Consider the following 13,787-nt stretch of genomic DNA (forward strand, 5'->3'; position numbering starts at 1 on the left):
CTCAATATATTGTTACTATTTTTCCTCTGCACAGTTATTCAAAAAGATTTTCAAAATAGGTAAAGTATTTTCTCCACAAATTTTCCATTTCTGGTGCTTTTCATTCTTTTGTACAAATCCAGATTCTATGTGATAACATTTTACTTCTGTCTGAATAACTTCCTTTAACAGTTCTTGTAGTGCAGGTTTGCTGTTTATTAATTCACTCAGTCCTGCCTTTTTATGTCTGAAAAAGTCTTTATTCCATGTGTTTGTCACTTTTGTGTTTGAAGGATATTTTAGCTGAATATGAAACTCAAATGCGACCATATAGGTCTTTCAGTGAAGATGTTGCTCCACTGTCCGTGAGTTTGCATTGTTTCTGAAGAAAAGTCTGCTGTCATTCTTATACTTGCTACTCTGTATTGTTTTCTCCTTTAGTTGTTTGTGAGATTTTATCACTGGTTATCAGCAGTTTGACTATAAATGGGTTTGGCATTTTTGCCTTGTTTTTTCTACCTGGAATTTTTTTTTTCTTGGATATGAGAGTTTAGTTTTTATCATATTTGGAAATCTCTCAGCCATATTTTCTTCAAATATTTTCCTATCCCTCTTATCTACTTTCCTTTTGGAATTCCAATCACATGTATTTTCTCATATCAGATCACTGATACCTACTCATTTTTGTTATTTTTTTAAATTTATAATTTTGAGAGAATGAGAGCATGTGGGAGGAGCAGAGAGAGGGAGGGAGCAGAGAGCGAGAGAGAGAGACAGAATCCCAATCCGCACTGTCAGCACAGACTCTGATGCAGGGCTCAAACTCACGAACCATAAGATCATGACCTGAGCCGAAACCAAGAGTCAGACATTCAACCAACTGAGCCACTCAGGCATCCCTTTGTTCATTTTTTTTCTGCTTCATTTTGGATTATGCTATTCCTATGTTTTTAAGTTTGATAACCTTTTCTTTGGATTGTCTAATCTGCTGTTAATAACACCCAAGATATTTTCATTTCAGAAATTGTATTTTCACCTCCAGAGGTTTAAATTTAGTCTTTTTTTATTTTGTATCTACTATATTTTTCCTCATGCTCATGATTTCCTCAGCTTCTTGAATATATGGAGTATATTTTAAATACCTACATTAACATCCTTGTATGCTAATTTTACAGTGTGTATTATTTATCAGTTCCTACTGATTGGTTTTTCTCTTCATTTTTGATATTTTCCTGTTTGTACATGCCTGGTAATTTTGGATTGGACGCTAGACATTGTTGATTTTACATTGTGTGCTGGGGTTGTTTTTACAGTGTCTTCAATGTTTTGGGGCTCTGTTCTAAGACACCATGAACTTACTCAGAAAAATCTTTATCCTTTCAAATCTTGCTTTTGAGCACTGATAGAGTTGGAACAGCCTTTAGGACAGTGGTTCTCACCTGGGGATGTCCTACAGGGGATATTTGAAGTATGGAGACATTTTGTATTGTCACATCTAGTGGGTAGAGGCCAGTGATTCTGCTAAACATTCTACATAGTAAGTGCATATAAGACAGCTCCACATACACACACACACAGACACACACACGTCAGCCCCAAATGTCATTCGTGCTGAGGTTGAGAAATCCTGCTGTAGGCTAATTCTACCCCCACTAATGAGACACTACCGATACCTATTTAATACTGCATATATTAGATTTATCCGTTCTTGCTGGTGGGAACATAAATTATATCCAGTCCTATATGGCTCTAAGGATTTTCCACCTGGCCCTTTTCAGTGGTCTTTTTCACAGCCTTGGGAAACATTCATGCACTGATCAGTGTTTGTCTACAGATTCTGTAGGGACCCAGGTGCAGATCTCTGGCGCTGTCAGTGCAGCTCTGCCTCCTGTTGTCTGCCCCACACATTCTAGTAGCCTTGGCCTCTCTCACCTCCAAATTTTGTCCTCTCATCTCAGGAAGACTTCAGAGCTTCCTTTGGATTCCTCTTCCTGTACTGCAGCCCGGACTGTCCAGGCAGTGAGCCAGAGCAGGCATTATGACTTACCTCCTATGTTCCCTTCTTTCAGAGACACTGTCATCCTGTACTTACTCTCATCTTTGAGTACTTCATATGTTTTTGTCTATTTTTTAAGTTGTGTAAATGAAAAGGTAAATCTAGTTCCTGTAACTTCATCATGGCTAGAAGCAGAAGTCCTAGACTTATTCTTTTCACAGATATTTATCCAGGTTTTATATGCAAGGTGCTGGAAATAATATGTTGAACGACACCAGTGTGTTGTACTCTCATCAAACATGTATTTTAATGGGAGAGAAGAAAAACATAAGCAGTTTAAGTTCTGTGTTAATGAAATTAGATGATGTCAGGAGTTTCGAGCGGTAGTTACTTTAGGTTGAGTACACAGGAAAATCCTTTCTGGAGAAGTCAAGAGTGAGCAGTGGGAAGAGTGGAGATGTCTGAGAGATCGTTGATAACTGAAATTGAGTACAGAGGAGACCCCTAAGTAGAGATTATAGAAGCAGAGGAAAAGGAGGCCTGGGACCACATTGAGAAATTCTAAGCCATCCAAGAGTAGGGTGACTTGTAATAAAAGGAAGAGGAAAGAGAAAGCCAGTGTTGTTTTTTGTATCAAAATCCAAGAAAAGTAAGTTTCAAGAAAGAGGTTTCCTCTTCTCAGTCTGCCGTAACAAAATGCCATAGACTGTGTGGCTTAAAACGGATTTGTTTTCTCACAGTTCTGGAGGCTGGAAAGTCTAAGATCAAGGTCTGGAGGGTTTAGTTTCTGGTGAGGTCTCCCTTCCTGGTTTGCAAACGGCTACCTTCCCATTCTCTGGTGTCTCCTCTTCTGGGAGTACACAGTTCAGTCCATAGCAGAGGAAATGGCCATTAATGTTGAATGTTGTTAAGAAGGCAAAACAGTTGAAAATTGAGGATCATTCATTAGACTTGTTGATTCACTGGTGACTTCAGCAGGTGTTTTTGTGGAGTGAAAAACCTGGAGGACAGACTGGAGTTGGTTAAGAATAGGAGACAAGAAAATGGTGATAGCAAGTATAGGATAACTCATTAAAGTAATCTAGCTCTAAAACTGTTAACTTGAGGAAAATAAAAGATTAAGTGACGTTTTGTTTTTTAAGGAATGAGAGACTGGCACTTGTTTAAACATCATTATTTATCTCTTGCCACAACAATGCTATATTACAAACTACCCCAAAACTTACTGCCTTAAATAAGCACTTACTGCTCGTGTATCTGTGACTGGCAGATAAGGCTAAGAGGTTCTTTTGATTTCGGCTAGGCTCCCTCACAGGCCTTTGTATGAGCTGGCCACCAGGCCAAGCGACACCTTAGCCCTGCCTCACACCCCCCACGAGTCCTGCAGGCCGGCCCAGCCCTGCTCCCATGGCAAAGGCAGAGGTATACGAGGGGGCATAAATGACCTTGTAGTTTCTCACACTTCCGTTTGCACTTGCCTCAGCCAGTTTACCGTGCATACTTGCTAACATCCTCTTGGCCCAAGCAAGTCACAAGGGTGAGGCCAGAATGGGAGGAAGAATTTGGACTCTGGATGCAATTAATCTGCCACAGGTGGTATATTAAAAAAAAAAAAAAAAAAGGAAAGGAATGGATCATTGATTATGACTATCGTTAAGTTCCTCAGAAGGCAGCTGTGAACAGGGTCCAAAATCATCGTCCTGTCAGGCTCTGCAGTCTTTCACAGTTAGTTGTTTGGCATTATTTTAGATCAATAACTGCTAATTGCTTTTACTATCACATTAATTTAGTACTAAAATTTCCCATTGTATTTTTATGAATGTATGTAAATCACATTTGTGTATTTATTGAATATCTGAATACCTATTACATGTAAGATACTGCTTTAGGCACAGCTGTGTTATACTAATTTAGTATACAAGTTAATTAAGAAATGTGGGTAAACGTTTTGTTCTTACATGGCCAGTGACCACTTCTAAATCACATGGCAGTGCAAACTATGTTCATTGGTTTCTGAAGAGAATTGGTTTTGTGCCTTTGATCTGCCTATAATTTCCTTCATTCTATTCAGCTAAAAATTCAGATCTGTTTCTCAGGAGAAACTATTCTTTTTATTCTTTATGTTTCCTTGTGAATCTCCAATTATGATTTGTTCTATTCATCATGATAACACTAGTTAAGCACATAGTATGCTGATCTTTATATTAAAAAAGTAATTCTCCTAAAACTGGTTGGAGTAAATTGCAAATCTAGGATTCTAATTTCAAGAATATGAGACTTCAAAGTCTTAACTCTTAATCACCAGGTTCTTCTATCCCTCCGAATAACCACATCAAATAATCAAAAGCAAGTAAAAAAAAAAAATGTCTGACTTAAAATCTTAAAAATCTACCAAGGCCTTTAAATTCTTCAGTATTCTACCAAAGAGAAATTTTACTCTTAAGATAAATTAAGTCTTCAAAAACAAAAAATCTGTACAATCTAACACTTACAGAGCTTGTCAGCAAAAGAAAGGATTTACTCACACCTTTGACCTCACGGTCTCTGGGAGACCATGTGAAAGTGGCCAGATCCCTATGGCTCTTCATTTGAGTCCCCCACCCCGCTCCTTTAAAGCCCAGAGACCATAAATTAAATGGTTGTACTATTGCAGAAGGAAACCGTACACAGATCTGTCATCTTTATCTCACACATGTATCTTTTGACTTTTTGTCAGTAGTACTAATATTAACATTTACTGAGTCCTTACTATGTGTCCAGCCAGGCATTTCACATGCCCTCTCTATGCCAGCTGCTTACATAAACTCATTTAACAATCACATTTCCCTCAAGAGGTGGGTTCTCTCATTATCTTCACTTTCCAGTTAAACTGAAGCTTAGAGGTTAGGGAATGTACACTTAGCAGGTGAGTGATTTGATTTGGAATCAAAACTTAGGCTCCACGAAGCCTCCCTCTTTCCCATTTTACTAAAATCCTTATCCCTTTAGATCTATTTTAAATGACTTTTCCCCAGTCTCCCCACTGACTGGATTAATTTCCCCTCTCTGTAGTCCCTTAGGCTTTGGTTACCACTTCTGTATTTACTGTGTACTGCTCTCCATTCCGGTAATTCATGAATACTTCTCCCTTTTGTCTCCTTACCAAACTGGAAAACCCTTGAAGATAGACACCGTCACACTATATTTTTAATATATTTGACGTATGGCAAAACTCCTCTATGTTGGCCTTCTGGAACCCCGGGATTATCAAATTTAGAGTCTAGTAGACCAAGAATTTCATTTTTCTAACTCCTTACTCTATCAGAAACATCAGAAACACAGTTGATGACTTCATAAAAGTTCACTGACCTAGTTTTGCACATTCAACAGCCCTATTGTATTTGGATAGATTTGTGGAGAATCAGGCTCAGGGTATAGCTGTAATAGCTACTCAGTCAAGTTTTACTAACTTAACATTACATGACATCATTTACAGAAGAAATAAACCAGTCATTCAGAATTTGGAGTTAAAACAAAGGAGTTCAAACTCAGTAGTTTCATGTATGTTATATTTAAGTGTTCAGATTCCAAATCCTGTCCCAGAGTCAGTTTATCCATGCATTCAGCTGACTTTTCTCCCTCTGAAAAGATGAACGTCTTCCTTGAAACCCTGAACCTAAAGAATACTCTTACGGTAGCTATAAACAAACATGTCTGTGCCCTAACATAGTTTCTTCTACGTTGAGAAACTGAAAGATGTAACAGCTCCTTATTTAAATATGAGGAAACTTTCTAGATACAGTTATGGCTGTAGGCCTTCAGGGTATCTTTTTGTCTGAAATCTGTAGACCAAACACATCTATTGAACAAACAATATGTAAGTATTCTGAAGAAACAAATGGGTATAACATGAAGGCAGAATCATGACAAAATTGCAACCCAAGGGTTAGTATGCAAGATAGAGGGATTGATCCTAGACTCTGAACTTGCCCTTATTAGTTGAGTGACCTTGCTACATCATTTTATGTCTTTGAGCCTTGATGGTGGTTGTTAGAACTGAATATATTCAGAGAGGTTTTTAGCATACTGCCTGGAATGTAGCAACTGTTCTAGAAAAGATATTTTCAGACCTGTCCTGATCATGCTAAAACTTGTTTCCTGTGATTTGACCAGTTTAAAGTTTATTGTCTGTATGAGAGAGATGAACTACCCATATCTCTAGTAATAAGTAAAACAAGTTTGAGTTATTAGAGCTAGATATATTAAAAATTCTTTTTGTTGGAATTGTCAGTAATCATAAATTTAAATGTTTATCTTAGAGAGAGAGAGAGAGAGAGAGCAAGCACGAGGTGGGGGAGGGGCTGAGAGGGAGTGAGGATCCCCGTGCAGAGCCCAACATGGGGGCTCATCTCTCAAACTGAGATCATGACCTGAGCTGAAATCAGGAGTCAGATGTCTAACTGACTGAGCCACCAGGCGGCCCACGGTCATTAATTTAAATCACACATTATAACTGTTTGGATTTCCGTGACCGACCAGAGATTTTCACCTTTTGTATTTCTGAAATGCACGGATTCTTGTAAACCTCCATTCAGATGCTGGAGAGAGGCTCCATCTAAGGTGGATGAAATTACTCAAGTACTGAAAACAGGCCTAGAGGTCTAGATGCCCATTCCAGGGGCCCCTTCTTGTCCTCGTTCCCGTCTCGCCTAGCCTCTGTCCAGGCTGCTAGTTTGATAGAAGCCTTACTTAGGGTGAGCGTCTCTCTTGCAGCTCTGTCCCCCATTCACCAAAATACAGCATTAAACTAAACTTTGCATTTGTCTATAGCTTCATATGACTTTTAAATCATGTTAAATCATCAGAAATGTATAGGTAAGTAGGAAGATGTCATTTAATTTTTTAATTTTTACTTATTTTAGTATTTTATTTTTGAGACAGAGTGTGAACAAGGGAGGGGCAGAGAGGGAGGGAGACACAGAATCTGAAGCAGGCTCCAGGCTCTGAGCTGTCAGCACAGAGCCCGATGTGGGCTTGAAACGATGAACTAAAAGATCATGACCAGAGCCGAAGTCGGACGCTTAACCGACTGAGCCACCCAGGTGCCCCTAATTTCTTTTTTTAATGAGGAAAGAGACTGAATGAAGCTGTTACTTGTCAAACATCATAGGCTGATTATTAATATTCTCAGAACTGGAACCCAGGTCTTTTTCTTCCTTTTGCCAGTTCTTTACTTGTAAGGGTACCACTGTATACACTAGGCCATTGCTGAGCTTTCACCAGAATCCTGGATGTGGACATATAAAGCCACCTGACATGATGATTTAAGTGCTGCTGCTTCAACTTTTGACCTATATATGTAAGCAGAGAAGCCATGAAATAAGACTGATAAATCTGACCTAAAATTTGGAATGGATTCATGACAAAGTCACCATAAGCAGATACAAACAACTAATGAAAAGGCAGGTTAGGGAGGGACGTGGGAGTGTAAATCACATAAAACAGAACACTCATCTTAACTACATATCAAAATAGATCATCCCAATGGGCAAAGAACACAGAGAAGAAAAAAACAAATGCTTCCAAATATGAAAATAAGCCGAGCCTTCCTCAAAAGAGAAGTGAAAAATGAAACCATACCATTTTTAACCTGTTTTTTTACAAAGATACATAAGTTATATTATACATTATTGGTAAGGCAATGAGGGAAGAAAGACATTTTCACACAGTTTGTCAGAGTGTAAAGCGGCAGGTCATCTATGAAGGATGTTTTGGTAAAATCTATCCAAAATCTTTGACTCAGTTTATCCTATTCCTAGACATTAATCCCATAGAAACAGTTGAATACGTATTCAGTTTTCCTGCTCCAAACCTACAAAAGAAAAGAAGTTTAAAAAGTACATCAAGAAAATTTGGGAGGGGCGCCTGGCTGGCTCAGTCAATACAGCATGTGACTCAGTCTCGGGGTTATGTGTTCAAGCCTCACACTGAGTGTAGAGATTATTTAATAAAAGAAACAGTTGGGGAACATGTATAAATCTTTCACTTGGTACAAATGTATGATTGTACAATAAACTCCTGACATTAAACTTGAGTCAAATTTTTTACCTTCCAAATGTGAAGGAATATTTGTTAAAAATTGCTGTCTTGCAAATTCTTTGAAAGCATGCACTGTGAGCACTTCCACGTTTGTATCTCACGAGTGTTTTCTGGTGGACACTCAGTGTTAAATAATTCGGCATAGAAAGTGGAGCTGAGAAGTGCTTTGGTCCTTATTAAAGATGCAGCTGCTGATATTAGTCTGCACACATCTGGTTAGAGCACTCCGAAAAAGCGCAGTTTCTTCTATTTTTCTATACCTTTGTTTCCCCATCTTAAAAACAAGGTAGCTAGAGAGAGTCCTTCTAGCTCTTACTATTCTAGTGCCTGTTTCTGGCACCTGAAGATAGCCGTGTCTTCTACTCTTCGCACAGCGGTAGTGCCCAAAGTTTGCACACTTTTTTTTTCTTAACGTTTATTTGCTTTCGAGAGCGCGCACGAGCAGAGGGGAGGGGTAGAGAGAGCCAGGCAGAACCGAAGCAGGCTCCATTCAGGCTCAGGGCGTCAGCACGGAGCCTGATGCGGGGCTCGGCCTGAGCCGAAGTCAGACGCTTAACGAACCAGCCAGCCAGGTGCCCCTGCACACCACCTCGTCTTAAGCGGGTATTTATGAATTAAGTATGTCAGTCCGTGTATTAGTACGAATGTATAGTTCTTGTCTAACTGGTATTTTCTTCCTGTGATGTGTGTATTTTGTGTACTCCTGTGGAGTCTGTATACCCAAATTTGGAGTATACTCTCTAGAAAAGTAAATTTTATGTTTTTAAAAGTAGTAAAAATAATAATGTAGTTAAAGTATTATTCTGATGAATATACCTTGTCTATCAACTAGCAAACAGCAAAAATTGTTTTTATCACCTTGATTTGTTGCTTCATGCCATCATTTTCTTCTTCTGGCATTGATACTTGAAATACTTATCTACCAAGCTGTCTGAATATAATTGTATTTTTATAGCTTGCCCTAGAGTTTCTCAAAGAGGCATACATACACACAATACAAATATGAAGATTGGCAGTCCTTCGTAAGAAGGAAAAACATTACTGTTGTATCCGAGCTTTGCTACCTTGAAAAACATTTAAGGAAAGGTATTAAGCAGGCTGTGTTGTAGCCTATGAACAAGTAATATATTGTATCATTTCTCTTGAGTGTATCATAGATAAGCTGCTATATAACGATCACCACTTCAGATAGCTGTGAAATTAGGTGATTAACTAGTTGTTACTTAACCTTCTAATTTCTGTATAAGTCTAATTACATGAAACAGAAGATGGTGTTTTGATTTTTTACTTTGCTTTTCTGTTTGGAGTGTCATTGCAACTACTGTATTGTAAAGGATGGAAAATAATTGCATATGTTAAAAAAATATGAAACTTTATAAAGTAAAAAAATAATAATAAATAAATAAAAACAAGGAAAAAAAAAAAAGAAAAACAAAAATATCTTGAGGTCCATGAGGCTATCAAGTCTAATAATAGTAACCAGTGCAAATGTTTACAAAAATCAGTCAAGATTTCTGGTATGAATGAGAATATTCTTTTGGATCTCTTTGTCATATATCAGGCCATGATTTAAGTACAATCTTATTTATTCACCTCTAGGTTTTTTTAGGTATTTTAAAAGTGATTTCCTATTTGATGAGTAATCTTTTCGGCTACTTGCAGTTTGTCATTCTTGTTTCATACCCCGACTGGAAACTGTGTCGTTCAGTGGGCCTGGGAGTCCATGTGCCCGAGGAGAGCTCAGTGGCACCAGGACAGCTGTTAAAATATGGCAGAGCAGGTGAAATTTAGTTCGCTGAATGGCAAGTGAGGAGGGTTTTGAGGTTGCAAGGAGCAATCAGGGAAATGCTACTGATGGCTGGAGGCGGCTGCCACTTATAACAAGTCACTTGAATACTGCACAGCAGTTTCCTCTTTACTAATAGGAAGAATCCTAGACCTGTGGTTGGAGAAAGCTTAGGAATGATGTAGTCCAACCTAATGTATAATAAGCTATGAAATAGCTTATAAAAATAAGGATTCCCATCTGAAAACATGGACTGTCCTATTTTATGATTTGGGTTTCCCTTTGGACTCGCCAGTTTCTGTTTTTAAAGATTCTCTTTAAAGAGCTAGTAGGTAAGCATAAGGGAAATAGGAAGGACTTTATTCCAATTAGTTGGGTGACTGTAACTTTAGTACCTGAGTCTGAGACACTTTTATCATTTATCATGAGAAGTAGTATACCAACATTGCTTGGGTGCTATGGAATTTATGAGATAATCCATGTGAGTGTCCCTAGAACATGGTAGGCTTTCAGAGGCTAATTCCTTCTTGTCTCAAAGTGTCTCTGATCCTGGTAAGTTAAAGGACAAACGAACAGAGCTGAATCCTATCCAGTTCAGTAGGTTAATGTCTTGAGTATGCTGATGGAATCCATGTGTACAGTGGTTTTTGTACAGGGCCATCTGGGTGACCTTTGAAATACCTGGCTTACATATACAGTGTATTCAGTTCAGTAAGGAGGCCAGAGGTAAGGAACAGGACAAAACTGTCATTTCAGAGTAATAAAATGCCCTATCTAACTCCAATGTCTGGAGGTCCCAACAATAAAATGATTGAATTTCTCTTACAAGGTTGATAGTTTCTCTGAAATTAAAGTAAAACTAAAATGCTTTATACTTTTTTTTTTTTTACAGCATGCTACAAATGAAACCTGATGAGAAACTGAATTTGTCTGATGGGAACACAGCAAGTTGCCCTTTGAGCCCCGTTACGATGTGCCTTAATCGTCCCACTGAATGGAGTCTGAATCTGACAGCAGCGTCTCTGGCGAGCTGTACAGTTCATAACCAAAATCTCAAAAGTGAAGAGAAATAGATTACAGTTCTTGCACTATCCTCATTTTGTACATCAGTATTCCTTCTGCATTTATCAACTGATCTTGAAATATTTCTAGTCCTGTGATGTCTTTATATTAAATCATTAGCATTAATCATTTTGATTATATTCTTTGTATGGTTTTTTTTATGTTTTACACCAGACCATTGTGGAATTTTGCAGTACAAATGGATTTTGATGTTTCTCTTCTTAATGGTATTTTGTGACTCTTTTATGCCCTAAGTTTAAATACACAATTGTTCCCGGATTTATTTCTGTGCATAAAGTTTTAATATATGACACATTATGTGATTTATGAGGCTAGTATTGTAAAGAGTTGTGATGATGACCTGACCCATGGTATAATAGGTGGATACCAACTACCTCGAAGCAAACTGGTAAAAGGCAAAGGTATCTCTTAGAAGTGAATCTCTTTCAAAGTTATATATGTATAGAAAAGGTGATCATAGTTTATCAAGTAGCATGTTTCCATTCATAGGAGAATGTGAGCTGATCAGTTTTCTCTGTACTTTTAAACCTATAAAATCTGTGGGCTGTAAGGTGACTGGCACAATTGCATGTTTACTCTGTAGCAAAGCTGTGCCTCTTACAGACAAGAACACTATTTGGTGTTAAGTTACCAGTTTTGAATGAAAAATGGTAAATGAATTTACATCTATTGATTTTATTGTATTTTAGCCATTTAAGTGTAAAATGTCCTTCAGAATCAGGATAATATTCCTTACCTTTAACCATAATAGTCAAAAGCATAGCTTCAGCATTGGCTTATGTGATTGTGTCTAAAACTTGAAGAGTAGAATACTAAAGGTTTGGTGCTCACATTTATTTCTCCCCATGCCACAGGAAAAAAAGCTCCGGCACGGTGGTCCGTGTAAGTATGTAAGAACATGGCTCCTTCCCTTTGGACAGCCTGGCTATAGGGTAAATGGGATTTAGTTTATGGTGTTTCTAAAGGCTTTTCCTTGTAGAACATTCTGTGGACACTTTAAGTCCTTACTTCTGCCTATACCCCACCCACAAAAATTATTTTTAAAGTGACAGGGATTGAACAAAAGACGACTGGCATAAGGAATCTGAAGCACAGGAAGACACAGAGCCAAGAGAATGAAAACCACCGTCTGTTTTTATTGTTTTACAGCATCACCACGTCTGCCTTTTCCTTTTGCTTAAGAAGCATTCTTTGTAACTTTCAGACTCCTTTTATATTTCTGGGTTTTATAAAGCACATATATGTATGTAATATAGCAATTTGGTTCTAAAAAGCACAATGATCTTAATTTAGCTCTTAGAGAACATCACCTTAAAAAATGGCCTCTGGTAAATACACCTTAAAAAGCACAATCATTATTAGAACAGATCCAATGTTTGTTAGGACATTCTTGTTCTGGATAATAAAGAGAAATTGTAATTACCAGAGTGATAAGAACATGAATTTTGCTGGGTGTGTTGCAGAAAGACGACTCAATTCATACACTAGAAGTTCCACAAGTCAGGCAAGTGCCAATTTGAGAAGAAAAATGAAATGGACAGTGACAGAACAAGTACTCATGAAGGACTTCCTGTCATACTTTCCCCACTAGAATTATCTTTTATTATCCACAATATTATTTTGTTAAGTCCAAAAATAGAGAAAGCAACCCCATAATTAATATGTGTAAATGAGGGCACCTGCTGGCTTAGTCAGTGCAGGGGACTCGATCTTAGGGTCATCAGTCGGAGGCCCCACTGGGTATAGAGGTTACTTAAAACCGTGTATGTGTGTGGATGTGAACATCCCCCTACCCAAGAAACACCATCACGACCACAAGCAAACCAGGGGTCTCAAATACAAATCTCTTAAGAGAAATTACCCAGTCAGGTAGCAACACCAAAATATTTTTAGTGTAAGAATCACAATACAAAATTATCACAATAACGGACGTAGATGCTGGTACTTTAGGCTCACTGTACTGGTGCTCCCTGAAGGTAAGCTCCTTTCTAGCCAGTTTGTGGTCCTTCATTTGCCCTTGAGATGTCCCTTTCTAATGTGGTCTGAAGTGTGTTCGTCGATGTTGGATGTGCCCCATCTAAATCAAAGCTTTCTAAATGCAAGCTACTAGGTAGTCACACTACAAAGCTCTCCATACTGCTGTTTTAAACACGAGCGTTTATAAGCATCGCCTGGAAACCTACTCGAGAAGCAGGTTCCTAGGCTACCTTAGATTCTGATCAGATCCCTGTGACTGATTCGGGGTCTGTGGGGGACACGGGCAGGCGCCGTCCTGAAGCTGCAGTACGGGCCACGGTAATCCGGAACTGCACAGCACAAATTTCACGTGAGGCATTTCCTAATTGTGATACAAGAGCAACTGTATTAAAGCAGAGAACTGAACATAATTGTAAAGGACGTGGTTAAAAGGACTTCACCTCCATCATCTCTTCTCCTAACTTGTATCTTCATTGAGAAGCTGTGCAAGGTTAACTTTACTTTTTTCTAGTGCTGCTGTTTTGGCTCGTCTTGGTAATCTCCTCCTCATTTCTGATTCTGGCTCTGGAACTTCAGGATCACTAAATAGATGTTGAAAATACACCAACTTAAGCACAAGCTTTAAAACCACAAGTTTATTTATCAATAAAACTCTTTGCTTCTGTCATTTTATCAGTGTGTAATTGATATCCTGATTTCACTAATATTAAAACTAAAGCCAAAAAGACTAATTGGCTGTCCTGCCAAGTAAATCATGGGAAACCTCGGTAATTGCATTTTATACCCATACGGAACCTTGTGTTATGAAGAAAAAACAAATTCTGTGATGAAGCAGGTGATTAAACTCGAACAACTGCCCAAAGTTCTCTTAATTCAGGCAGTAAGTCC

At 38.3% G+C, this 13,787-nt stretch overlaps 2 protein-coding genes across 6 annotated transcripts in view; one reads left to right on the forward strand and one right to left on the reverse strand.

Moving 5' to 3' along the window:
* LCORL (ligand dependent nuclear receptor corepressor like) overlaps positions 1–13,571 on the forward strand; it is a 163,165-nt gene extending 149,594 nt beyond the window's left edge. For 2 of the 5 annotated variants that reach the window (XM_029948212.1, XM_029948220.1), the window contains one exon: positions 10,732–13,571. In XM_029948212.1, coding sequence (XP_029804072.1) covers positions 10,732–10,912 — 181 coding nt within the window. In that variant the 3' untranslated portion in view covers positions 10,913–13,571. The remainder of the gene's footprint in view (positions 1–10,731) is intronic. The other 3 variants (XM_029948197.1, XM_029948226.1, XM_029948189.1) reach the window with 2 other exon arrangements.
* The window catches only part of NCAPG (non-SMC condensin I complex subunit G), a 48,260-nt gene continuing 46,511 nt past the window's right edge, over positions 12,039–13,787 (reverse strand). The window contains exon 21 of the mRNA XM_029948270.1: positions 12,039–13,480. Within this exon, the coding sequence (XP_029804130.1) occupies positions 13,357–13,480 (124 nt within the window). The 3' untranslated portion in view covers positions 12,039–13,356. The remainder of the gene's footprint in view (positions 13,481–13,787) is intronic.

This window comes from Suricata suricatta, chromosome 1 (genome assembly GCF_006229205.1).
Source record: "Suricata suricatta isolate VVHF042 chromosome 1, meerkat_22Aug2017_6uvM2_HiC, whole genome shotgun sequence".
In the NCBI taxonomy this organism is placed as follows: domain Eukaryota; kingdom Metazoa; phylum Chordata; class Mammalia; order Carnivora; family Herpestidae; genus Suricata; species Suricata suricatta.